Here is a 27383-nt window from a genome sequence, read left to right on the forward strand (position 1 = left end):
TTGGAGTGTCATGGATATTATTTCTACTGGTGGGTTGAGATCCAAGGCAGCTCTTGCTTGGCTGGGTTTAGCCTGGTTTGAGGAGTTCCAGCTTGCATGCGTGAGCCTCTGCTGCTGCGATGCCCTTGCTGAGGCAGGACTTGCGCAGCAAGGGGCTGGGTTGAGGGAGGAGGCAAGAGCAGCAGCAGAGGCTGCGCCCTCCTCGCAGGGAGGCACCCAGGGAGGTAGTGCTGGGGATGCTACCAGTGTACAGGAGGAGAGGCAGGCACCAGCCATGGTCCCTCTTGCTCACCTCTTCCATAACCAGAGCCTCTTGTCTGCCTTCTGCGACTGGCACCACTGCACAGCCCCCACCAGCTGGGGCCAAGCTGCTGCTCTCCAATAGGCCGTAGCTTCTCACACAGCACAGCACGCTTCTCAAGTTCACCTGGTGTCTCCATAGCTCTCCCTCTCCCAACAGTAGCTCAGCCATTCCCAGTGTACCTGCTGGTGCTGGCAGGAGCAAACCCTCCAGCTGTTTATATCTAGCACAGGTGGAGGCAGGAGAAGCAAGAGCCAGTGCAGGAGGCTGTAGCCCTACCTTCGCTCACCCCAAGTGGCAAGCAGAGCTGCGGTTGCACTGACCAGCCGTGCAGCTGCTGTGGGCAGGCACTGCCCTGTACTAGCTGAGCACAGCCCAGGGACACAGTGTGGCCAGCCTCCTTTAATTTGCTCCATGCCAGGTCGTTTATGCAGTGGTGGCATTACTGCAAGGTAACGCCAACAAGCTTGGACAAACACCCAGAGCCAGCTGCATCCCTCCCTCCCTTTAGCAATAGCTATCCCCAAATGCCCGTGTGCCAGCCAGGCAGGGAAGGGATGCCTGCTGCCCTGTGGCTCCAGGCTGGCCCAAGGAGGAGCTGGTCAGCAGCCCTTCAGTCCTGGCACTGTGCCATGGGCCTCGGGGCATGCTGTGGCACTCAGCTGCTGGCGAACTGCTCAGTTTCCCAATCCCTGCCTGTGGCTGGATCCATGACGCTGGCCTTGCTTCTTGTCTCCTGTCTCTGCAAAAGGACCTGAACCACTAAAAAAGGGAGCCGGTGTTTGCACTAGCAGGAGCTGCCACAGCTCCTTACAAGGCTGCCTTCTTGCTTAGCCTGTGCGGCTGCACAAGTTTAGAGAAAAAAAGGCATTAAAGGAGGAGGCAGAGGAGCTGCCACAGCCCACCTTGTTCTCAACCAGGGCCTCCTTGGCCAGGTACTGTTGACGTTTCACCTTGACCTCCACGGACTCAGGAATGTCAGTAGCAGCCTTGCAATCACATGTCCAATAAAGAAAACCACGTGGTGGAAGTGAGCAGGGACGTGCAGGTTGGCTGAGATGGCAGGTCCTCACCACCCCGCCCCAGCACCTTGCCCTGGGCCACCCTGCAGGGCTCAGCAGCTGGTACCTCGAACGTGATGATGAAGCCCAAGCGTATAGCCAGCAGCTGCCAGTAAGTCAAGGTCAAGTTGCCGTCCCGGTCCCTAACTCTGTATCTGTGGGAGCAAAGTGCAGCTGTTACTGCCCCTGTCCGCTTCACAGTGGGCATCACCATTGCACATTGCTGCGGGAGCTCTCTGATCACAGCTCCAAGCCCAGCATGCTAGAGCATGGCAAAACCAGCCCTTGGCCAGCCTCAGCAAGTACCTAGGCAGCTGTAGGTAGCCTGGCCCCAGGGGACTTTCTCCTTTGCAAAAGCGCCTCCCTCCACAACTGGGGAGCTTTTGCTCTAGGCCCGGGTCAGGCTGGGCGAACAGCCCCCCCACATTACCCCACACATGGGCACACGCGGCACATGCTCAGCCCTGGGATGAGCGAGGGCCCCGAGGACCTCAGGAAACTGGGTGGACAACCTGGACGTGGCTAATGCACCATCAGGTAATGCAGGTAATGCATTACCAGCAGGTAATGCACCATCTTCTTCTCCACGTGGGTTGTGCTGTTGGGAGAAGGGGACCCCAGCAGAGATGAGGCTGCTGGCACCAGTACAGGTCCCTGCAGGAGGCACTGGGCTGACTCCATGCTAGTGTGGATCAGCCAGGCAGAGCTGACCCAGCTGACCCTGCACAAGCACATCCCACCCCATGCTCCAGCTCAGCTACCTGCAAGCCCAGGCTCCCCTCCCGTGCAAGGGCCCCCATGGTGTGGCATCCCTCCTCCTGATTCACAGAGCAAGGCTGTGGTTACCACAGGGGGCTAGAAATTTGAGGTCAGGTCCCTGGGTACCTTTTCCATGTGGATCCCAGCAGCATGAAGCTTGTCCAAAAACAACTTCTGCCAGGTCCTGTGGATGGTAGCAGATCTCTCCTGCAAGCCCCCGTTCTCGCGGCTGTCTTGCTGCCCTCTTAGCTCCCAGCAGACGGTTTCCCACACCAGGACAAAGTCTGTGGCAAGGAAAGGGAGCTCGTGCCCACCTCATGGCTCGGAAGGGCAGCAGATCCCAGAGCCGTTCCCATCCTGTGTGTCCCTCTGCTGCAGGTGGGGCTCTTGTGGGGCTGGGTGTTGTCTTGTGAGTAAAACAAGGAGTCAAGAGGAGGACATGCTTGGTCTGGAAGGGGCTGCCAGCCACCTTGCTTGGGTGCTTCTAGCGCAGGAGACAGGAAGCTAGAAGACACTTTTAACATGAGTTGAGGACCACTGCCACCTTGCAGAAGGGAAAAGCTCAAGCACCCAAGCAGGGTAGTGCCTGCCAGGGCTTGCAGTAGGTCTGGACATGCTGTACAGACCAGCTGCAGTCAGCAGGACCTGCTGCCATCAGCTCCAGCCGTGGAGCCCAGGGGCTTTCCCCATCCTCCTCAACCCAGCAGGCCCCATGCAGCCCCAGCCTTCTCGCCAAGGTAGAAAGGAACCGACCTCAAAGACCAGCCTTTCTCCCTCACCTATCCTTGTACAACCATCGCTGAAGACGTTGGCTGTGCTCTTCTGGTCCAGGGCTGCGTTGCTGGGCTGGAAGTAAGGCATACAGGGCAATGAGAGCAGCATGCTCTCCAGGCAGCTCGATTGCAAGGGGGACAGACTGCAGCCACCCACTTGGGGGATTTCGATGGCCTCCTCACTCAGACTGCCATAGTGAGCGCCTCTGCTGTCCTGCCCCACCAGGCTGCAGTGGGGATTGTCCATGGTGCTCCTCCACTGCATGGCAAACCTTCATGCCCCTTCCTCCTGATGCTGAGAAGCAGACCCAGGCAATTGCGGACACCCCACAGCCCCACCACCTCTCCTGGTGGTGCCAGAGCCCCGGCACTGGCAACGTGGCCAGCCTCCCTCCCTTCTCTGCCAGCCCTCAGCTCCTGCCCATGTATGGTGAGACCTGGGACCCTGCTCTGCCTACCGTCAGGAATGCTTCCAGGTGGAAAACAAGGAGACATGAGTGGTCAAGCAGTCTTGTGCAGTGTCCTCCCTTCACACCAACCACCTAGACCCCCCCCAAGTGCCACTCTCCTCCACCACCTCAGCCCCCCCACCCCCTCCCTTCCATCTTTTCTCAACAGTCAGCTCTGTCACTGTGGGGGAGGACTTTCCACCACCCTCCCCACAGGGTGACCCAGCTCGAAGGCACGTCCACCAGCATGTGTGATTTGGTGATGGAGAAGCCAGGGATGCCTTCTCCACCCCAGAAACAGGGTCCAGTCCATGCCCAAGCACTCCACATCCAAAAGACATGGCAAACTGAGCTCACCCAGCTCTCAGTTTTGGAACTGGAAACACCTCGAGAAGTCAAGGTAGGAGATAGATAGGAACCTCATGCAATGGCTGACACCAGCTCAGACACATGGGAGTTGAATAGTGAGCCAGAAAGATGCCTTCTGCAGAGGTGGGGGGACCAGGAGGGTGTCGCAGCAGCATGAGTGGCAGCCAGGCAGGGAGGACATTGCACATGCAGCGAAAATAAAAAGTTATTCTCTTCCAGTGCATCCTCCACCTAAAAACGGAGCCTGGGAACCTCCATGTGTCCTTCATTAACATATTTTGAACATATTTTAATGTATCATGAAGACCATTACTGATCAGGAGCAAGAGCTGCTGGTTCAGTTTTGTCCTCCTTGAGTCAGATGTTTGTGTTTTAGCTGACTTGGCAGTTGCACTCCAAAGATGCTGGATAAAAGCTGCCAGCAGCACTGCCAACAGTGAGGACTACACATCAGCCAGGGAAACAAGCTCCGTCAGTAACAGAGCAGAGCAAATGCCTTCCCATTTCTCCAAATCTTTATGGCAGGGCTGGCCCAGTTCATTATCACCATCACACGATGTGCCCACAGCCATGGCCTTTTACACTGTGGCTCCGAGTTTGTTGCTAAATAGCAAGGAAATGGAGTTGGCCTCCATCAGGTTGCTCCTCTGAAACAATGTGGCTCTTCATCATTACTTTCAAGACAGGTGGTGTAAAAGAGGAAATGCCAGACAGCCTCAGTTTCTCAAATCACCACATGCCCCTGGCCAAAAGCAAGGTGGGCAAAACACCCCTTTGCAGAAGCCATTGACAACCTGCACCAGCAGAACTCTTCTGATACAAGAGCTGCTTCTGGGCATCAGTGGAGCAGGAGAAAGACATCTGCTAACTGCACCTAAAAGCATTAGAAACCCGATCCTCAAAGCAAGGACATAATGGGAACAGGCTGGACCTCTTGCTCCTACAGTAAGGACTGCTTAGTACAGCAGAGGTAAAATGGAGGTAAAATGTGCTCAGTCTGTGAAGAGATGTAAAGGTGCCATGAAGAGCCCGAGTTTCTGAATGTTGCACCACTCAAAATGTCCCCAGCTGGACTCCTCGAAAAGGCCAAGTCCTTCTTGGGAAGGTGGCCCTGTGACCACATTGTGACAACCCACCAGGCACCTGGTGAACTGCAGGAGGCAGTCAGCAAGAGACCTGCATGACAAGAAGAAGACATGCCTGGGATCGCAGTGAACATGAATTCGGTCATGCTGGGAGAACATGCTGGGGGCCTGGAGAAGCAGGAAGGTGCTCAGGAACAGGGGCAGAGCCCTGCTGGGCTGGGCAGAGGCGCAGGTGCCAACCTCCACCCAATTCCCTTCCAGCATCTCAGTTAGTCCTTCCAGTCCTTCAGGCTGAAGGGGGCACCTTTAGCCAACCCCTCTACACCTAACCCTCTACCCCTACTACACCTTGGGCCAAATTCTAGCTTCATTTACACCCTTTGCAACTCCGACCAAGTCAAAGGGGTTGCTAGTCAGCACTTAATTTCTCCCAGTTTGGGTCCTGTGACCTTTCAAAGCCCCAATCAGACTAGCCAAGAGGGCTGGGGTGATGCATGCCAAGCACAGAATCTCCCTGAAGAAACAAACCTGTGTCCTGAAAAGTTGTGGGCTGATCTACCTCTTTAAAAGCCTCCGTCACACCCAGAAGTCCTTTTGACATCTGGAGCACATGGGCACGCATCTCTGCTGAGCAAGCGACTCCAGACCTAGCTCTCCAGCTCCTTCAGGCACAGTATCTGGTCATCGCTCCCAGCGGATGGTGATAAAAAACCTCAGCCGACCGCCACGACAGGCCAAGAACAGGCACCTCCCAGCCCTGCTTTGGAACTGGGAGGGAGGGCGTGGCGGGGAATCAGCGTCAAGGCCTGGCACTGACTGGGAAGCTGGATGAAGGCACAGGGGGCTGCTGCATCCCACCCCGCTCCTGCAGTTTCCAGCGAGATCCTGTCCCCAGCGGGACCCCAAACCTGCAGCTTTTCTACGATACCTGCTGTCAGAGCCCCTGCCCCGCTTGTTCCTCGCACAGCGCTGGGTCCAAGCGCTGGCACGGCACAGGGCAAAGGAGTCTTCCCGCCCTACTGCCGCTCTTCACCAGCTTCTCCTCCAGTGGGGAAACAGCGGGAAGTGCCACCCTGTTGCTCTAACCCAGTGGCTGAAGGCTGCTTCCTGTCTTGGGAAATGCCAGGCTCCCTGCGTAAGATGGATAGAGCTTGGGGGGAGGAGGGGAGAATGGGTTTGTAAGCACCTTCCTCATTTGTAAGCACCTTCCTTGAGCAGCCTGGAGCAGACCCTGCCTTTGTTTGAGCTGGAGGTGGGGACCTGAATGGCCCTGAACAAACAGGGTTCAGTGGAGCTCGGGGCCACGCACGCAACAAGCCACGGAGGGGCAGTGAGGGGCAGCAGGTCCCCCCCTGCACCCTGGAGGGTCTAGTGTCTGGCCAAGGCACAAGGATTTTGGGGCACCAAGGAAACTTTAAGCACCGTGCTCACCTTACACGCACAAGAGAAAAGTTTCTGCTGGTTTTTGCAGCTTTGGGGAGGGAAGAGGAAAAATCCAGCTCCGTTTTGCCTCCTAGGTGCTGCCAACCAAGGGGCACACCGCCAGCCAGCAACCCAGGGGACAACATGGGTGTGCAGCGGTGATGGCCACTACGCAGCCGAGATGCTCCTTTTATAGTCCCCAGGGCAAGCTCATGGACCCATGAGGGGCTCAGAGCAACTCATCCCACCAAACACACACACCTGCAGCAGGATGAGGTGAATCACCCCAGTTCAGCAGCATGGTGGGGTGCAGCTCCCTCCAGCCAAGCCCAGCATCACCCACCGCCTCCAGTGGCTTCTGTGGCATCACACTCCGCGGCAGACCTGTGCCGAACAGGCAAAAGCAACACAGCCTGCAAAGGGAACCTCCAAGAGCTTCCACAGGGCCACACTGTCCTGCTTAATACTACAGGTCTCCTGCTGAAGAAGAAGGAATTCACCCCACTCTTTCAAAGACTCAAATCCACGTCAGATCAGAATGAATCAAAGTACCACCAAGAGCAAATTTTTGAACACCCCTGCCATTTTTTTCTTGTTACAGTTCTCTATAGTTTAGCAGGGCAGCAGGATGGAACGCAGCTCTGATGGGCAGTGGCCCAACAAAACCTTTGAGGCTGATGTGCCGTGACCAGCACATCTCCTGCTAACACTGACACCCCATCACTATCAGCTCTGGTCCAATCCCTGAGGGAAGGGATCCGCTTCCTTAAAAAACAGCCAGAATTTGCATTTTTTGCCAGAGAACTTGCAAGCCTACACATCCCTCGAACAGCTTTCATATTTAACATGTTTCATTGCTATGTTCCTCTGCAAGAGCTATGGACCACACTGGAGATGTCTCCCAGATACCTCACAGGTTCACTGAACAGAAAGTTCCTAAAGGCTGGCACGCACAGAAATCTCCCCCATGCCCGCTGCAGACCCACTCACTCAATCCTTCTCCCAGCCAGCACACATTGAAACACCCACACCAGCCCAGCCCGGGCAGCAGCTGTTCCCCTGGACCAATGACACAACTGTTAGACAAACACAGCAGCAGATGGCAAGTGCTTCCAGGGATGTTTTCCAGCCACTGGAGGTATGAAGTTCAATTGCCCAGATCAAACACAGGTTCAGAGGGACAGCAATGCTACATCACCATATTTATTGGTAGCAGAACATCCTGCGTGCAAACACCATCTGTGACAAAGTGCCACCAAACCCATACCTTGCTGACCAGTAGCATTAATACATTTAATATATTAATATCAGCTGTATTAATTTAGTCTTAATAACAAGCAAATGACAATGCTAAGACAATGCTGAATACATTGGCCACAGAACAGTCCTGACTAATTCCTGAATACTGCAAGAGGCTGTATTTGCAGAAGTGCTTAGGGATTCCTATCACAAATAAAGCCTACTCCAGCGGGCACTGACAGCTTGAAGATGACAGCTGTCACTCAGCAGAGATCAAATAACTAATGACAGACAGATGTACAGCAGTGAAACAAGCAGCAGCTTTCACTATACCACAGTAATCCTTCTGTCTCCTCCCACATCAGTACAAAGCCCATTTGAGCCCCTTATAGAGGGCTAGGTCTTAACTCCTCTCCAGATTCACGCTGCCAAAACTGCAGTCCAAGCACGTAGCACTCCAGGCAGGTGGGCTTTATCCTAAGTTTCTACCAAGGGACCTCGACAGCATTTGTAAGATGAGGACATGTTTGAAGTCATACTAAATCAATGGCTCCCTCTAGAGTAGGTCCACTCATTTTCAATAAAAATGAGAGTGTCCACTGAGCCAGCTTCACTTCAGGCAGTGGAGATGTTCAATATGACCACCGAGGAGCTGCAGGCCACAGGCCACATCCAGCACTCCCCTATTCTGGAAAGGATCTGGAAGTGGCCTCGGCTTCAGTCCAGGAAGGAGGAGTGACATGCCTCAGCATCTGCTGTACTTTGCTCTGACAAATCCTGGGAAATCAGGAAGCAAATGAAGCCACAACCACCAATAAAGAACCTGTAAGTGTGGATTAGGCCACTCACTTCCTCAAGTGGAATCCATAGCCCCCCTCTTATCTCCTTTTAACCCCTTTTCCAGTTCCCACCTGGGTCTACAGCACTACATTCAAATGTGGAAGCCCTATCACTAGTGGCTTCGTGAAGGCTGGTAGCTCATTCAGGCATGTACAACCTCAAACTATTTGTTCTCAATCCTCTAATGAGCTTGTAGCTGTGTTGAAAAAAATAAAAATTGCTACAAAAAGGCCAACCTTTCCCCCACAGAGTTTTACAAGCAGATATTTAGCACTGACTCACACCCGATAACCTGGATGAGCATCTTCTATCAGATTTTTCCCCATGTCAACACTGTCACTGTCTTTTCACATTTTTACAGACCACCGTTGAGCCTGGATCTGGAAAAGTGATGTTTGCAAGGACATTACTAACATCCTCTGTGACGAGGTATGTCACAGAGTCAACAAAAGTCAGCAAGTGGCTCCAAGTGGCTTCTGTCTGTTGCAAACACTTTCTGCCAAAACCTCCCATGTAAATAACAGACGCAAGCACAAGGAAGTCTCTTGTGTTAAGATTTAATAATAATAACAATAACATTTCGAAAACAATTAGTGCATTGTACACAAGATCTGGTATTCAGTGCTTTTTATTGACCATTTGCTCTGCGAATGTCAGTGTACTGAAGACCTGGGGAGTGGTAAGTGGATAAAAAACCCAGTTGGGACATTTCTCCAAGGCGGGCAGGAGAGAGAGGGCAGCAGGAGGTTCAGAATCGAACAAACGTGGCATCAATCTGCCGGACAGTCGGGAGGGCCAGCATGATTTTGCGCCGGTACTGGGGATCTTTCTGCAAGGGGTTTCGCTCCAGATATACAGTTTCCAAGTTCTTCGCTCCTTTCAGCTCATCCAGGTCACTCCAGCTCTCAATGAGATTATCGTTCATCTGCAGAGCACATATAGGCACACTCACACAAACAGATACTCCCAAGCTAAGCCTGGTTAACAGGAACCTAGCCACACCGATGCTGCTCAGGATTACTACTACCCAGGGGCAGTAATGCTGTAGAGTCTTCATGCACATATAAGACAACCCTGTCTACATGATCCTTCTCCCCCTGGGACCTTTGAAATGTGCTTTCCTGTCTCACACTCACAGAATCACAGAATCATATAGGTCGGAAAAGACCTTTAAGATCATTAAGTCCAACCGTAGACCAACACTACCAAGACCACCACTATACCATGTCCCTAAGCACCTCATCCAAACGTCTTTTAAATACCTCCAGGGATGGCGACTCAACCACTTCGCTGGGCAGTCTGTTCCAATGCTTGATAACCCTCTCGGTGAAGTAAAATTTCCTAATATCCAATCTAAACCTCCCCTGGCGCAACTTGAGGCCATTTCCTCTCGTCTCACTTGTTACCTGGGAGAAGAGACCGACCCCCACCTCTCTACAACCTCCTTTCAGGGAGTTGTAGAAAGCAATAAGGTCTCCCCTCAGCCTCCTTTTCTCCAGACTAAACAACCCCAGTTCCCTCACCCGCTCCTCATAAGACTTGTTCTCCAGACCCTTCACCAGCTTCGTTGCCCTTCTCTGGACACGCTCCAGCACCTCAATGTCTTTCTTGTAGTGGGGGGCCCGAAGCTGAACACAGTATTCGAGGTGCGGCCTCACCAGTGCCGAGTACAGGGGCACGATCACTTCCCTAGTCCTGCTGGCCACACTATTTCTGATACAAAAATATTTGATACTCCAGGCCAATATTGGATACTCCAAGCCTCACTAACCGTCTCCAATTCCCCACACTGTCCTGGGTTGCTCTACCCTTCAGACAGCATATCCAGTCGAACTAGTGTGCTGGGAAAGACCCAGCAAGACACTGAGACAGTCTCTTGACACTGAGACAGCGTCCCAGCCCATACACTTTTCATTTAAGGGTTGGAAATCTTTATGTCAAGAGTTTCTTCCACTGTGACATCTATCTTTACTTTCATGACTTCTGAGGAAACATTAGAAAAGGTCCCAAACTGATGTGAACAGTGACATTTTCCTCTCTCCTTTACATCACTTCCCCACAAAAACTGCTTCCACACTCCGGAGAAAGTGCCAAGCTCTCTGATTCAGGCTCTCCTCCTGTCAGCACGGGAGCTGCCTCATTGCTAGCACTGCAAAGGAATTCCCATGCAAGGGGATGAATGCTTCAACTGCCTGGCAAGGAAGCAAAGTGTGCAAGGTGGCCACGTGCTGTCCAACCTAGAGACTTCAGCCACCCTTTGGTTTTGGATACAGAGGCAGTTACTACAGCAATAGCACCCTTAAAAAAAAAATTAAAAATCAAGGGATTGGTTCTGGCCCCCCTCAACAACTGTTCTTACTTGCACCGGGCACTCACAGTAAACTGGAAACTTTGTGCACCCTGTCTGCTGTGTGGCAGATAAGCAGCTCTATTTTCTCCAGCTGCCTCCCTCCAGCTAGTTCAGTGAAAGAAAACTGCTTCATCATTGGGATTGCTAGTGTTCCAGCTGAAGACGGCTTTGTAGTTAAGACCCTGGATTAGGACTCTGAAGAAAACCTGCTAGCTCTTTCATTCTGCTACAGCTTATCACAACATTACTTCACCCAAGTCACTTGACCTTTGGATGTCTTAGTCCCGCCACTGGGGAGATGGTACTGGGAAATTGTTAGAAGATTCCCACAGTATCCAGGATTTGAAATTCTGCTTCCTTAAGGTGTCAAAGGACTTTGTTATGTGGCTTCAACTCTACAGTCAGTGAAAAAATATAAATCAGTAGATGCAACACTTGTTCGTACCAAAGAAAATTCTGCCCAGCTCTTTATCAAAAAGCACGTAACCTTTTTTTAAAAAATAGTGTTAAAGTGGAAAAAAGCCAGGAGGGCATTTTCCAGGTTCAGCTAACAGATCTTGGTCAATGCTCTGCTTTGACAAAGGACTCTTTAAATGCACTAGTGTTTTTGCAAAGGAAGTCCAATGAGGTTAGGATATTCCCTTTACTTTCTGTAAAACAAGTGGAAACAGCTGTGCAATGCCATCTTCTATAAGCAGAGCAACAGCAAAGAGGAAGACTGGAGGAAATTGCAAAGGATCACGATAGATCCCACGCCAGCCACACTGCACTGTCTTCATTTTTACCACTCAAAAGATGTCATGTTAAACAGGCTTCTCAGCTCCTGTTACTTAGAGTATGTTACAGAATAGGCACGGCCAGATAACACCACTAGCCGTCTGCTAAGCCACACTGCAAGATGAGGAAAACAGTCCAAGTAGCCTGGACTCCAGGCTCTAGCTTGGTTACATTTGCAGCTGCTTTCCACTGCTTTTATCTCAGCCTCTGCCCCAGAGTTTAAATAACTGAACTCCAAATGACAGACATTAAGCAGCACAACTCTTATTCTCAGCCTTGACGTGCGGAAACTCTACAAGAGCTAAAGCACGTGCCAACTCACGAACATTTGCTGCTTTTTCCCCCAAACATGAGCAGATTCGTACACAGCTCCCAAATATGGCAGGATACTGATGCTTCAGGAGGGGGTGTCTCTGCATATTTCCTGACCAGATTATGAACAACAAAGGGCTTAGCTATTTAGGGTGCCACAAAGAAACAGAAGCAACCCTAAACAGTTATCTACCTCATAGGAATGGAAGTAAACCAGAAGACTGTTTCATTTTCTTTGTATTTATAGTGACATGAACATATCAACCCTGCTCTAAACAGGTACTGTGCTCTGGTGCAGTGGTGAGACAATATCAGCTTCCCCTATTACACTGTCATGCTCACTTAAAGAAAGATGAGATCTGCAAAAATAGGGCACAGTAGGGCTGTTTCATAACCATCACAAGCATGAAGGCAGGGCCCATTTCCTAGGTAGAGACAGGCTCATTACCACTAAGCAAAGCCCTGCAAAAAATTTTTTTAAGCACAACTCTTTCCTTAGGGGAAACCATCATACTCTGTCCATGCAGACTGTCAAGATCTTAAAGCTGGTCACCAGAACAAGAGTTTACTCCAAGACATACATGTATACCACCCTCGCACGGCTCCCCATCAGAAGTGTTTTTTTCACCATTGTACAGATATTTCAGGGAACAGCTCCAACCTGCACTTACCCAGAACTCCTGCAGCTCTGTTAGGTGACTGATATTTTCAATCTTCTTGATTCTGTTGGATGCAATGTCCAGCATTGTGAGTTTGTTCTAGACAAGCAAACACAAAAACATAAGATAGGATTTCCTTTCATCTTCTCTGTCCCACTTTTTTCAGGCCCAGAGTTGGAAATTGGCAGAAGCAAAGACACATTATTGCCAGCTGCTTACACGCAGCACAAGAACTCTCACTGCCTAAATATAGCAACGAAGACTGTTTTTAATTAAGCTGGGTGTCCTGGTTTCAGCTGGGATAGAGTTAATTTTCTTCCTAGTAGCTGGTATAGTGCTGTGTTTTGGATTTAGTATGAGAATAATGTTGATAACACACTGATGTTTTAGTTGTTGCTAAGTAGTGCTTAAACTAAGTCAAGGACTTTTCAGCTTCCCATGCTCTACCAACTGAGAAGGCGGGAGGTGCACAAGAAGCTGGAGGGAGCACAGCCAGGACAGCTGACCCAAACTGGCCAAAGGGCTATTCCACACCATATGACGTCGTGCTCAGCATATAAACTGGGGGAAAGCTGGCTGGGGGGCTGCTGCTCGGGGACTGGCTGGGCATCGGTCAGTTGGTGGTGAGCACTTGTTTTTCATTTGCATCACTTGTCTTTCTTGGGTTTTATTTCTCTCTCGTTATTTTCATTATTATTACAATATTTTATTTCAATTATCAAACTGTTCTTATCTCAGCCCACAAGTGTTCTCACTTTTACTCTTCCGATTCTCTCCCCCATCCCACTGCGGGGGGGGGGGGGGAGGCGGGGGGAGGGCCGGGAAGTGAGCGAGCAGCTGTGTGGTGCTTAGTTGCTGGCTGGGGTTAAACCATGACACTGGGTTACTGACCTCCCAGAAGCCATGTGACAAAAACGAAAGCAATTACTGGCCAACTGGCAATTGCCAGCCAAGGGCTCCTAAAAAGTGAGCTTTCCTCATAGTACCTTAAGAGGAATCTATTAAAAATCAGATCATAAGCATCCTCTCGAGCAGCAGAGTTGAACAAACTTTTTGCAGCAGGAAACTCAATAGTTTTAGAAAACGTTTTTTCTTCTGCCTTGCACACAGCCAAGTAAGTTCCAGATTGTCTCTGCTCTCTGACAATGCCATCTACTGTTGCGTGAGAATGAAAACGCTACAGGCTTCTGTGAAATCAATCCTATCCAGAAATCTAGAAATGTATACTGACACAAAGGCAAGCCACATGCCACGGCTTCTCTCTACTCCCAGCTCCAGTTGTTGTCCTACTGAAAAGAACTCATGCTTATCTACAAACTGCTGTCTGAAAGGCTGCAGCAGAGACAGCCAGCTGTGGCCATCAGTCTTTCCATTGCTGAAGATCAGCCAGGTCCATTGCTGAAGATCAGCCAGGCGGTTGCATTAACCACATCTTTTTCTTCCCCTCCCCAGGTCATGAAAGCAATTCTACTCCTGAGGATCTGGAGGAGCTTCACCCATGCAAGACATTTTAACATAACAAATACTTTGATCTTTGTGGTCTTTTCAAGAGACTCGGGACCCCACATGTAACTGGGGAAGCCGAGGAACAAAAACTTCCAGAAAAGCACAGCCACTAATGGGAGCTTAGGGCAACAATTGAGCTTAGCACAACAATTCTGTCACACATTTAGCAAGAGCCTGCTCACATTGTTCTCCAGTCCCTCGATGACTTCGATGCCATTGTGGCTGAGGTACAACTCGCGCAAATTCACCAAGCTCTGCAGCCCCTCAATCTTGGTCAGACGGTTATTCTGAAAGTGTAACAGCGGTTTAAGTCCACTCTAAACAAACCAAAACCCAAGTGAGTCACTGGAGAAAAAGCATTTCTCTGAAGTATGGATGGGAAGGGGTCTGCTTGGGTCCGTGTTGATCTCATGAGCTCAGGTCATTTGATCTCTGTATCACCGATGCACAAGGAAGTTCCATGGGAGCCAAAGTCTCTAAGTTTAGAAGAATCAGACTCTGACCTTCCCATCAAAAGTTGTAGCCTGAAAGTTTTCCACTTGGTGTGTTTGGAAACAACAGGCCTATGACTAATAGCATTCATTTTATAGGGTTTTTTTAATGGAATGGTCAGAAGGGAAGTTACAACACTTGAATCCCAATACACTCTGCTGTACATAATTCTGTACGTCCTATAGAATAATGATCCATACAGGTACTACAACATGTAGCGAGTATGACTTTCTCACCAACAGCTGTAAGAGATATTAGAATTCACTAGCATTGTCATATGGATGAGAAGGAGATTCAATGAAAGAAATTAGCTAAGTATCTTTTATTCCACCTTTTAAAAAAGAAATTTTCCATAAGTTCATTAAGGACAGATTTCATTTAGCACAGGCATGTTCACATTCCTTCGCTCTTCAGGAAGAAGGTAGTGACACTGAGCCCACTGTCATTATAACGACTTCCCTGGCATAACTCATTTGAGGTTATTGCAATAGATTAGAAAACAATACCGCAGGAAGGAAATGGGGGATAACTTCTCTTTTCCATAAAAATCACAGATTTATTTTATCATTTTATCAGTGTCTGTCAATCTCATTTAGTATGAAAGCATGAAAAAAGACAGCACAGAGAATAACACACTTTCTTCCAGTACAGGAGTTTGATTCAAACACTGAAGACCTGCTGATTCAGAAGAGCTTATCATAAATTACAAGGTGGTTCGTGTAACCAAGGCTGTTCAAAACATAACAGTACAAAGTAGAATCAATACCTGTATACTGAGCACAGTCAAGTTTGTCAGTGCATCCAAGTTCTGGAGCTTGGTGATTTTATTCTTTCCAAGGAACAGACTGTCAAGATTAGCCAACGTGTCGATGTTTTCAATTGCCTGCAAAATGACCAAAGGAGACAGTGTTATTGGTGTGATGCAAAACTCCAACCTGTAGATGTGGTTGGCATTTTATAGCCTTGACTCATGGAGCTGCACTCCTGAGAAACACAAGCCTGCCAATTCCACAACACAAAGCGCTTGTAACCCAAGAGCAGAGTAAGTGTAGGACTTCGTGCAGTGACAGTGAACCTCAGCCCGTGTGACAGCTGGCTTGTGGCACTACTATTCGCTGATTTTCAGCAAGGGTCACGTTGCTCTGTCCTGGCTGTTGCCTCCACTGTCCAGGCAGCAAGAGCAGAGAATGAAAAGGCTCAGGGAGCACTGAAAGTGACATTCCCTGGGCCATAAGGTGTATCCAGGGCAGGAGATACTCACTTGTGAAGCAAGAAAAACCTGTCACTAGTGAATAGAAAAAGAATCTGGGAGGAGAAAATACAATTTGCAAATTTGGTCCTGACCATCAGTGACTGCATAATACAGTCAGAGGCAAGCTGTTTAGCTTCTCTGCACAACAGTTTCTCTGTCATAAGCAAGGTTAACTGTCTCATGGGTGTATGTGTTCATATATTTAACTACTGGCTATATATTCATGCTACTGGCAGAACATACACATACTAATTTAAGCAATGTACGTGCTTTAAATATACATGCTACTGGCAGAACATATACACTATATAGGTTTAAGTCCTAAGCTCAGGCATCAAGAAGAACCATATTCTTTATTTACAAAGGAAGGGGCACCAGAAAGCATGAACAGAAGAGAGAAAAAAGGACAAGAAAAGGGGAAAAGGGTGGGCTTAGAAAAGGCTCCTGTAAACAGAAGGAAAGACACACAATGGGGTTTTTTTGCAGGACAAAGCCTCTTAATTAAAAAAAAGGTGCTGTTAAAAGAGACAAGAATTTTAAAAACGGACTTCAGCTCACAGAACAGTAACGTGGATATAGATACACACACAGCTGTGCATCTGTGCTCAAGTACCTTGTGACAACTCAGCTTTTCCACATCCTTCTTGCCTGCCAGAGTTTCAGAAACTAGTAGTGCTGGTGAGACAGGTCACTGAGTCCTAGCACCACTTAGATTACTCTGTGCATGTGTGTGTGCATGGGCATGTTTACCTGTGTGTGTATAAAGGAAGGAAGAGGAAGATAGACACAAACACACACACTATGAACTTATAGATACGCTCTGTAAAGGAAAGCAGCTTTTCAACCTCTGTCCCACAATTGCCAACAGATTCAAGATAAGGTGTTTATCAGCTCAGATTTGGATTCACCCTCCTCCTAGCCTGTGGACTTACCCCTGTTTTGACCTTGCAAGAAAATGATAGATTTGTTGCTCATTGGTAGCTCCCCCAGCCCTGAGGAGGAAATATGTGTGACTCAGGATACTGAGAAGAAATAGTCAGGGGAAAAAAAGCTACTTAAAGCTATAAAAAAGCCACACTTAAGCAAGAGTATGAAACAGACGGACATGAGGGGAAAGAACCTAAGCAACAAATAAAGGCGTGCTTGCCTTATAGCTGCCTCAGTCCAACTTTGGAAAAAAAGCACAAAAATGCATCAGCTCAAGCATAAAGTTCTGTTTCTCCACCATTCACACAAAAGGGACAGAACCACAAGTGCATAGTAAGTCAAGACAGACTCCAGGTTAAGTGCACTCCAAAAGGTTAGTGTGTGCAGCAAAATGACTAAGATAGCATTACTGCAGAAGCTTTAATGCACAGGGGATGAGTGTATCAGGCACCTCAGGGACGAGAAAGCTGCCTGAACAGACAGTCTATAGGCTTTTACCCTAAAGAGTTAAGGATATGCCCACCTGTAAAGCACATAGCCAGGCCACCCTACCAACAGAAAACTATTAGAAGAGTTCTAGCTGCCCCCAAATAACATGAGATGTATTTCTTCATGCCTAGCCTAGGCACAGGTTACTCACTCCAGTAAAGCAGTGAGAAGCATAGAGCAGTGCTGTTTCAAGAACCCAGAATAGAATTAACAGATAAACAGAAAAAATGCTAAAAATAAAGTAATTTAAGAAGCTTGTGTTACCCATACAGTGATAACTTTGGGGTTTTTGGTTGTTTTGTTAATATGCTCAGGCTCAACACCAAGAAAACACAGGTAAAATAAATCTAACCTCATTGTTTGAAAGATATTCTTTGGCTTGACAACATTGGTGACAATATACCACCTAAGTATCAATTCAGAAATCTAGGTGGATCTTTTTTTTTTGCACAAGGTAATGATGCTTAGATATGGAATACAGTACGGTTTTGCTTAACCCAGCTTTTGAAATGTAAGTATCAGTGTGATTAGCCTGTTATGTTTCTGAATAAAGGAAAGTGCATGTCTCTCTAACCCATGTTCCCCCAACCTATGCAAACTCTAAGGTTCCTAATAACTCATCTGATCTAGCTGATGTTCTCACACTCTAGATTTATTCCCCTAAGTAATTTCATTTCCAAAGTAGAAATTCCTTTGGATAGAAAAGAATTCAGTCCAGCTTAGCTTTAGGAGCAAAATAAAATTTTTCCAGTTCACAAAAGCAGCACACATTTCTGCCTTAAAAGGCTGTTTACAATAGCTGAAGTTTCCTTCTTTTCTAGAAAGTGTGCTTCCACAAGGCTTGAAATACAGAGAACAAACAGTTCTTTTCCTAATTTGCTCTTTCAGCATAACAAGTAATTTTTCAGAGATTGTAAATGGGGAGCGCCAACTTAGACAATTTTCAGACTGGAATGCACTCATCTGTTACAAGTATTTTCTAAAGTGCATATAATTGAAAAAGCTCCTAAAAATTTAATAGTTTATTTTGCACGTTGCAAGTCTTTAGTGTCATCTGTTTCACCAGTTCTATTACAAACTGGGAAAAATGCAGAAAAGCATACCTTAAGGAGAGGAGAGACTATTCAGAACTGCTTCCTTTAAGTGGCACAGATTTTAAATCACCTAAATTGAAAAGGTCACAAACTGCACAATAAAAAAAAAGTAATCAGCAGTACAGTATCAGGTTTTTGAGGTATTTCAGAGCAAAGCCTCAAGAAAATCTTTTTCCTGAGTGAGACTGACTAACGTAGCAGGTTATCAATTACATATACAAATCAAACTAGAATTAAATTTGCATTCAACAGGTTTTATCAACAGAGCACCAGCCTCTGGGCAGGTAAGAGAAAACAGTAATTGCTAGTTTTGACAGGCTTGGCTCTTTATCAGGAGGAAACCATCATCTGCAAAAGGCAACACACAGGGGATACATGAGTTCATTAGAGAAATTCAAAAATAGTAATTTAGTAGCCAGGCACTACATGCATACATAATTAAAGGATCCAGCATGCACAGCAATAGGGAATTACACATTAAATGACTGGAACAATAAAAAGAACAAAATTGCAAGTAAAAGTCAATGAAGTGCACTTTCAGAAAAGGTTAATCCCAAGGCGAAGAGCTCAAAACTCTGCAGTTAACATCTTGTAGAGCAAGCCTACCCGAATTCGATTGGATCCCAACTCTAACATCTGTAGCATCTGCAAGTTGCTCAAATTCTCAATTTTGCTGATTTTGTTGTTGACAAGAAAGAGTTTTTTAAGTTGGGTAAGCTGATCTAGTCCTTCAATGTGTCGCAGAACGTTAAAGGAGATGTCCAGGATCCTGAGGTAAAACAAAACAAAGGTCTCTTCAGTCCATCAGGCATGGATGATTCTAGAAGAGGCACTTGTAAATTGGTGGGGAACCTCACTATCTGCAGAGATCAAGCACTTTGCTAGGCCTTGAAGCTAAGGTCATAAGTGTCATTTCTTTTTATCAGAAATGACAACAAATATAACTTTCAAAATACTTCTATAGTGTGTCAGGGGAAAAAAAAATCTGTCGCATGCAGAAGATAGCCATTATTTTGCCCAGCCATGGAACTGCCACTGTGGGAGGAAGCCACTCTTCAGTACTGCATGTTCCTTGGGAAAGGTACGTGCCTACAGGATCTGCCTCTGACAGCCTGACAGGACAATGTCAAGGCCTCCCATAAGCATGAAGCAGTTATGACTGTGGGAAGTAGGTCAGTCCTCCTTGCCGCAGTGGGAATAGTTTTGTAATGTATCTCCAGAGTGATCAGAGGCAAGTGCCAGAAACTGGGAAGTGTGCTACTCCTTCCCTAACACCCCCCAAAAAAAGTCCTAATCTCACCTGAAATCTCTTGTCATTTTCTGCAGGAATAAAAACCTGTTACACACTGTTCTCACTGCCAAGAGTAAGGGGTGCCTGAGAGCTTCTGCACCTGCAAAGAAGCTGCAACCACCTATCATTCTTGCATAGCACACATATCATTTCCAGCTGACTGTCCCTGGTCGGCTTCACGATTATGAAATTAGTTTATTGCACAGGTTAAATACCAATGGAGAACAGACATTATCCTTCATGAAGCACCCAAATGAATCATGAGAAAGGCCTGGGTGATAAATACTGGAATAAGTACAGCATGAATAACTCAATGAATGGCAAACCACCCTCAACCTAATCCTGGTGATGCCCCGTGACTCACTCAAGTTCCACTAGAGACTCCAAGTTCTCAATCTTCCGAATTTGATTGTCATAGAGATCCAGTTCCCGCAAGGTCTGCAATTGCTCCAGGTTCTCAATGCACTTAATCAAATTCTGACGGAGACATAGAGTCTAATAGTTGGGGAAAAGTTTAAAAACAAACAGGAAAATGGATATGAATAACAGCATGTAATGCCTTTTAGCATACAGACAATAAGTTTTTGGGGGTTTTTCCCCATTAAGTTTTGCTGGGTTTTGTTGCTTGGTTGTTCGCCTTTTTTGGTTTTTTTAAACAGAACCTTTTCTTGTTTTGTTCCAACTCTACAGAAGGAAATCTTTTTACCATGAAGATGGTCAGACACCAGAACAGCAGCCCAGAGAGGCTATGTAATCTCCATCCTTGGAAATACTCAAGAGCTTGACTGGAGAAGGCCTTAATCAACATGCTCTAACTGGACCTGCTTTGAGCAGGGGTTTACTAAAGACCTCCAGAGGTCCTTTCCAATCTACATTATTCTATGTTAAGCCTGCTGTGCAAGTACAGAATGTATCTCTTGGGATGAGCCCTGATGCATTGTCTCTCATCCACTTCCAAAACCAACTTGCAAAACCCCAGGATTTTTATTACTACTTGATGAATGGATAAACACTACCCTCCTTCAGTTAAACATCAAGTGAACTCATTAGGATCTCAGCCAAAAAGACTCCTGTATCTGTCCTCTTATAGGTTAGATATGCAAAATCCTCAGTTCCAAGAGGCATTCTCTATTCCTTAGGACTGTTACCTTCACTTTCTTGAGCACCTCAAATCCTTCAATCTTCCCAATTCGGAAATGATTCAAGTCAACATCCTGAAAGAGAAATGGAGGGATTCAGCAGTTGTTTCAAAACACTCTTCAAAGACCAACCTGGTACTTTGTTCTAAGGAAAATTATAGTCTTACAAAATGTGTGGCTTATTAAAATTTCCCTTCAAAGAGCTTGTGAAAATTGGGTTTGGCACATGATTTTACCACCACAGGTGAAGCATGTGGCCTAAGCTTGTCAACTGCAAACGCAGTATCTGTGAAAAGGCAACAGCCCTTTCCTGAGCCTGAGCATTGTTTCGCCAAAATTAGAAATCTTTTGCAGTAAATTCTGAATTTACTGAGACAAATTCTGCTGTCTAGCATCAATAAAGTGTTGGCAGAAAATTCTCTTACCCACTTTGCTAGGGCTTAACCAGAATACACCTTGCTATTTCCAGTTCCAGACCTCAGATGAACAGGAACCACTGATAGTTCAAATAATCTGGTGGTTCTGCAAACATTAACTCTGCACTGGCAATCAGCTGACGTACTTCACATCTGTGCTGTCCAGCCCCAGATGTTCCTGTTTTGCAGGTCAGTCAGTCAAAGATAAATAGAGCACTTCACCACTCAAGCTCAAAAACTCTCCAGCTAACAGGCTCCTGAGGCTGCCAATGCCAAGGCACAAGGCCGGTTAAGTAGCTGTGCCTATTACAAATCATGGGTCTGACAGCAGCAATCACTTCATTAAAGATATTCTCATAGAAGCTCATAGTCTGTCAATAATGCTTGCAGCATAGCACCACCTTCAGTGCCTCCATGCTTAATTTAAAATTCTAAATTACTAACAAAACGTTTCAGCTACTGATCAAGAATAAAACACCTCTACTTCTAGTCTAACGGCTCTGAATCAATTCCAGGGAAGACCATGGTAGCCAGCACCTTCAGAAGAATTAGATCTTTTAACCAGGTTTCAATACTTGCCTTTGCCTACCTTTTCTTCTTGCTGTACAAAGCCTGTAAGGATAAAAATCTGCCTTTACCTCAGCATCTGGGTCCAGGCTAATTGTCTCCATGTCCACTGGTGTCTCTGCTTCTCCTGCAGGAGAAACAAATACATTATAATCTTCTGCTACCTGACAGCTAAAGGCAATATAACAATGGCTAACATCCAGAGAGTCAAAGGGAGTAAATGGTCCTCAGAAGAAGAAACACGAGATGCACAGTTCAGCTATTCTGCTGCATTAAAAATACACTTCACCTGTTTGGCTTTCATCGTGACAGCTAGTCGTGAAAAAGAGCTTTCTTAACAACAGAATTTCATGCCTAGATGCAAAAGACAGAAAGAACAGCACCTTCCCCAGCCTGCCTATGTGGCTGCTGAATAATGCTGGCTTAAGACTGATCTGGGCAGGATTCCTTTTCTTCACACTTAGGGCCATCATCCCTCTGAAGATACACCATCCAAAGTGTCTATGCTCCTCTGACAACTTAATACAACATTGCCAAGAAGGAATCTAAACTGTCTAGCAATAGTGCCAGGAACGTCCAAGCATCTCAGCAATCCCACCCTTCAGCTTTTCTTTCATAAATACTGCCAGTTTATGTCAATGTTGTGCACACTTTTGCATGGATCTCCCTTCTTTTGTTTGACTGAACTCACTAATATGCTAGAAAACATTGTTTATCATGCATACATTCTCCTGGGAAATGCCTTTATAGCTCTGGAAGACAGGCCAACATTTGCTGTGCTTCTATCACAGCACAAGAGGGAGCGAAGCTTACTGGATAAATTAATGCTGAACAATTCATGCCTGATACCCATTTGTTGAAGATGGTGTGCTGGTTGCATCAATTTCCAAAAAAAGTAATTCAGCTTTGCAAAACAGACATACAACACACAAGCCCTTTCCACTTCCAAGTGTGTAGCTTTTGTATGTACTACCAAAAAACCAAGGAACTTTAATTCAGTCAAATCCCAAAGGCTTTGCATTAACTCCTGCATTACTGTATGCAAGCTCATTCCATTAACCCAGAAGTAATGACAATTTTTCTAGCCCAGCATGGTTACAACACCCTTGTAAATGCCAAATGTCCCCTATACTTAATGAGTGGTTTTCCTACTGATGCTTGGCATTGTAAGTAGCATTATAAGGATGAACAGTACAAGTGCTACAATTTTTAATACTGCCATCAAACTCCAAGGTTTTGATAGCTCCACACACCATCATTTACCTTGCTGTATTTGGGCTACTGCTCTTGCCTGGGCATTCAAACAGGAAAGAGCACTAACTGAACTGCCTCACGGAAGTTAAGACTGAAAAGCAATCCACTGTCCCTCATCTTTTCATATTCTTCGTAGCATAAATTAGCAGGGAGTATAAATTATATTTTGGGGGCGCAAAATGAGCTGGTAAGCTTGGTGGCATTGAATGGCAGTATAGAAATGCCACCAAAACTGACATACGTGCATACATATGCCTGTCAGCATTTTAGCAGTGGGCAACACTTGAATTTTCTGTTTCTTCCAGATCAGGAGCTATGCACTTCAGCAGGGCAGCGGGATACCCTACCCTGCCGCTACCAAGGCTGCATCTCTTTGACCTATTGAAGGCTGCCAGCACAAATTGCTCTAAGCCAAACAAGCACCCTAGCTGAATTTACAGCCAACAGGAACACAGCCCAAGTTTAGAACAACAGTTATTTGAGATATCACATATAAAACCTGAACTATTCCCCTTGTATTAAGTTGTACTAGCAGTAAGTTAGTGCTCATGGTGAAGGAACTTCTCCTTTTGAGACTCTAAAGTTGTCCAACAGTAAAGCCAGTCATGCACTCAGTAAAAAAAATTCTTCAACAAAAAAAATTCAAGTGAAAAAAAAATTCTTCAACCTTGTTTGGCTGGCAGGCTTCTCTATAAAATTACATGTTTTATTGCAGCACCCATTACAGACCATTTATACACATTCAGTTTTGGCAATGTGTTAAATAGTCTGTTCTGGGATCTGCCAAAGCGTAGCTCCTCATATTTTTGCCATATGGCTTTGAGTGACCAGTGCTGGTAGAGCCAGTGTGGGGAAAAAAAGCACACAAGTCCAAAGGCGCAAAACCAAATCACATGGGATATGTGTATCAAAGTCACTGAAATAAAAGCAATTTAAAACTGAACACAGAGGCACTAGCATTTATGTAATAAGGCCAACTCTTAAAGTTTATGTACTGTGTATAAAACACTCTCCATATAGCAGTCTGAGTGAGATGTGTATACTGATTAACACTGATAAATCAGTATTGGTATGAGAATGTTAAAGTACATTTTCTCTCAAAAAAGAGAAACAAAAATGGTTCTAGCAAGTTTACAGTCCTATCAATTGTCAACCAACATTTTATTTATGAACCAAGTGGACATAAAACACCCTAAACTGACCCTTCTACAATCACTTTACAAACAGAACTGCAGTTTCACTTCCATGCAGTAAGTATGCAAATAGCGCTTTAGTCCACAACTTTTAATGCAGCAGGTTTCTCAAGGGGAAAAAATATTGCTCTGGCAGTGAAGTTACTTAAGCGAATTTTTGTGTAACCCATGCCTGTGAGCTACAGAACTTTGCAGATGTAGGGAAAAAATACGACATTCAGGAAACCCAAATTCCGCAGTACGGAACAGTAGTTACTGAGTTACGTAAGTTCACAGTACCACAAGCATTTAAAGCAACTAGAAGCCTAACTACACTTTTTAACTGCATATGCATGAAAAATATTATAAATAGATAAGTTATAAGCTTTCTAAACAGAGGCGCTACTCCTCAGAGAATTAGCTAAATGATAAATTTGAAATTTCAGCTGCTTGAGGTCTTTCTATTTATGACCTTCTGCAAAAAATGTGGAAAACTCTTCATTTTCCTTTCAGCTGAGAAACTCAAAGCTGGCTGTGGAAACTAACTCAAATGTTCCAAAATTATTCCTCTGCTTGGTTTCTGCCCTAGTAGAAGTTTTCCGAAGCATAAGAGTTTGGAAGAAGAAGTAACAATACAGTCATTACATCAAATTGTATCCAATGTAATTCAGCCACCAAATATGTGTTTTTCTTGCTTTCATTGGAACAAAAGTATGTCACTTGAAGTATTTTCTCTAGTATTATAATTTCCAGGGGAACAACATACAAAATATAACTTCAAATGCACAGCTGAATTATGTCAGCTGAACGAACACTCAGTGTTACATGCATGCAAAGGAAAACTGTGACTGATTTGCATGGTTGTATTGATCATATAGTGCTTGAGATGTACAATTTGCAAGGTGTGGTCTTACAATTTTACAGACATTACTACAGCATTTTTTAACTAATATATAGGGATTTTTTATGATCAATGATTACAAACAATGAATTATACCTAGAGTTAATTTATAGTTAGGAGATTTAAAATTCTCACAATAATTTTCTAGTTTGGAAAATACTTTTGCAAATTCTAATGGGCAAGATTAAGATTAGGAGGGATCTGCAGTAGATGCACAGTCAAAAAGTCAAAATTTGCTGCAGAAAATTTGCTCTATTATTTCACTTCCATTTCCAGACCAATAAAAATCACAAACATCTCTATCAAAAGGATCATATTACATCTCAGATTGTTAGCTAGCACCAAAAGCCCAGATAATATTGCCATAGAGGGTCTTCAGAATCTGCTCTGACAAATTCTATGCAAGCTACTGAAAAGAAAACCCTTCTATCAAACACGCACAGGCTTAAAAAGGTCCGTCAACATTTCTACCCAATGTTCTAATACAAACAGTGAAAACAGTAGCAAAAGTTTAAAGTCAAGAGGATTCAAACAGACATAATCTTGATATGCCTTAGAATATTTAAATTAAAAATATTAAAACTGACAGCTTCCTTCAATCTATCTAGAAATAGTAATCTTTGCCTTCCAAAGGAATATGACAACTCTTTAGGTAAAAAACTACATAGACTAAAGCAGAATTATGAAAAGCTGTTTATGTTTATTTCTAATGAATGTTTCCAGCATCTTTCCACAGAAAGCTACTACATTTCCACAAAAAAAATATGAATAAAGGTGTTTTGCATTTTGATATTAAATATTTCAAAGAGAAATGTGGATGGATGGATAAATAAGAAAAAACCAAAGGTCTAATATCAGTGGTTCCATAAAAAGAAGGTAGCTTTATTTTAGCAATTATAACGTTATAATTTATTTATTTTTTAAAGAAGATTGCTCTAGGGCAGATTCACATTGTTAACTAACAACAGTACAACCATCACGTAGCCACAAGAAACACAAAGGACTGATACATGTATGCTACTGTACACACTGGTAAGACGACACTTCCCACTGCGATCGTTTATGTTGGCAAGGTACCTGCGGAGTTCTCACCATTCTGCTCATCTCTCAGGCTCTGCTGACTGAGGTCTGTTACTAAGCGAACAGCTTGCTTCTTCCCTTCTTCATCTCCTGACTCCTCTGATTCAATCCGCTTGTCAACTGCGTAAGATACACAATAGCAGAATTAAGCTATTTTCAGCACTGGGGTGGGGGGGAGAAGTAGCAAGCAGATATAATAACCAGGATTCACATATACCACTATGCAGTTAGTAGAAATCCTAAGTTAACTAAATGAAAGGTTTAGTCTTAAATAAAAGGCCTCTTACCCCTTGTTTCTACTTTGATTTTGGATGCACTTTTTCCTCCCATCACATCTTCCTAAAACCAACAATCTGGGAAGAAGACTGGAGGAAAAAGGAAATTTCTTAGATCAATGAAGTGCAATTCCAAAGTTTACGGAAATGGACTTAGAACTATTACATTTGTAAAGCTTTTAGAAAAAAATCAGTATCATGTACAATAGTACCAATGACACGAAGAAATGAAGGCATCAAAAAAAAAAAAAAACCCTGCAAATGAAACCCCAGCACAACTCTGAGATCTCTTCACCGTTTACTCAGCCACAACTGTGGTGGCCACCCTGGCCCTGGGGACCTGAAACTCCTCGCTCTTCCTCGGTCCCCCCTATTTGCTCTCGTTTCACGCGGAGACTGAGGAAAAGCAACGCCATGCCAGGGGATTTTTTTCTTATTATCTTTATCCTTTATGTCACAGTCATCTCCACAAACCCACTTCTTCCACCTCTCGCGCGTGGAGCCCCCAGGGAGAGGGAAGTCATCACGCCGTGCCCCAGGTAACACACACACCACCCCTCACGGCTCGGGCGGCCCACCCCGGCTCAGCAGCCAGCCAGGGCCCCGTTCGCGCCGGGCAGTCGCCCTCGGGGTGGATACCCAGGCGCTGCCCGGCCGCGGAGGGCCCACAAGCCCCACCGCGCGCAGCTGGCAGCCACCTCGCCGAGCAGCAGTGCCCGAGCAGCGGGCTGTCCCGACCCCATCAGCGGCCGCGGCCATGCCAGCCCCCGGCGGGCTCTCACCCTCCATCATCTCCTGCAGCCCCTCTCCGCTCCCCGCCGCCATATTGCTTCTCCTCCCACCGCCCCCTTCCGGAAACCGCCTCCACTGTCGTTGCAGCCAATCAGAGCCCACAGCTAGCGGCGAGCCGCAGCCAATCACGTCTGCAGGTGGTGCGCCGAGGGGGCGAGGTAGTGCTCTGGCTGCCGGCCACCCGCGCGCACGCGCGCCGGCGTGTGCCCCGCGGTCTTCTGGAGGTTGTAGTTCCCTGCCGGCAAGGACGGAGGTGGTTGTAGAGCTGGGCGCTGCTGTAGCGGTTGGTGACCTGCACCCCCCCCCCACCAGCGCTTCGGGCCTGAGGTGTTACGAACTG

The 27383-nt window shown here is 46.2% G+C and overlaps 1 protein-coding gene across 3 annotated transcripts; it reads right to left on the bottom strand.

Moving 5' to 3' along the window:
* Nucleotides 1-8839: 8839 nt before the first annotated feature.
* PPP1R7 (protein phosphatase 1 regulatory subunit 7) lies at nucleotides 8840-27301 on the bottom strand. 3 transcript variants are annotated; one of them, XM_075507773.1, is made up of 11 exons: nucleotides 27034-27292; nucleotides 26264-26341; nucleotides 25974-26096; nucleotides 21641-21696; nucleotides 20596-20661; nucleotides 19812-19942; nucleotides 18763-18925; nucleotides 15161-15277; nucleotides 14085-14189; nucleotides 12409-12495; nucleotides 8840-9223 (listed from the first exon to the last, which is right to left on the bottom strand). In XM_075507773.1, the coding sequence occupies exons 2-11, from the start codon at nucleotides 26304-26306 to the stop codon at nucleotides 9047-9049; spliced, it is 1068 nt and encodes a 355-aa protein (XP_075363888.1). In that variant the 5' UTR covers nucleotides 26307-26341; nucleotides 27034-27292; the 3' UTR covers nucleotides 8840-9046. The 3 variants fall into 3 exon arrangements, with proteins under 3 accessions (XP_075363888.1, XP_075363890.1, XP_075363889.1); XM_075507775.1 differs by lacking the exon at nucleotides 14085-14189 and having other exon boundaries at nucleotides 27034-27301; XM_075507774.1 differs by lacking the exon at nucleotides 26264-26341 and having other exon boundaries at nucleotides 27034-27297.
* Nucleotides 27302-27383: the final 82 nt, after the last annotated feature.

This window comes from Mycteria americana, chromosome 7 (assembly GCF_035582795.1).
Source record: "Mycteria americana isolate JAX WOST 10 ecotype Jacksonville Zoo and Gardens chromosome 7, USCA_MyAme_1.0, whole genome shotgun sequence".
NCBI classification, from domain to species: domain Eukaryota; kingdom Metazoa; phylum Chordata; class Aves; order Ciconiiformes; family Ciconiidae; genus Mycteria; species Mycteria americana.

Bases quoted from the DNA above. Each gene is read 5' to 3' on its own strand.
- PPP1R7 (XM_075507774.1), bottom strand. From the start codon at position 27,076: ATGGCGGCGGGGAGCGGAGAGGGGCTGCAGGAGATGATGGAGG. The intron at 21,697-25,973 runs GTACCTTGCCAA...TTTCTCCTGCAG, and splicing joins GAATGGTGAGAACTCCGCAG to GAGAAGCAGAGACACCAGTG. The intron at 20,662-21,640 runs GTAAAGGCAGAT...TTTCTCTTTCAG, and splicing joins GCCTGGACCCAGATGCTGAG to GATGTTGACTTGAATCATTT.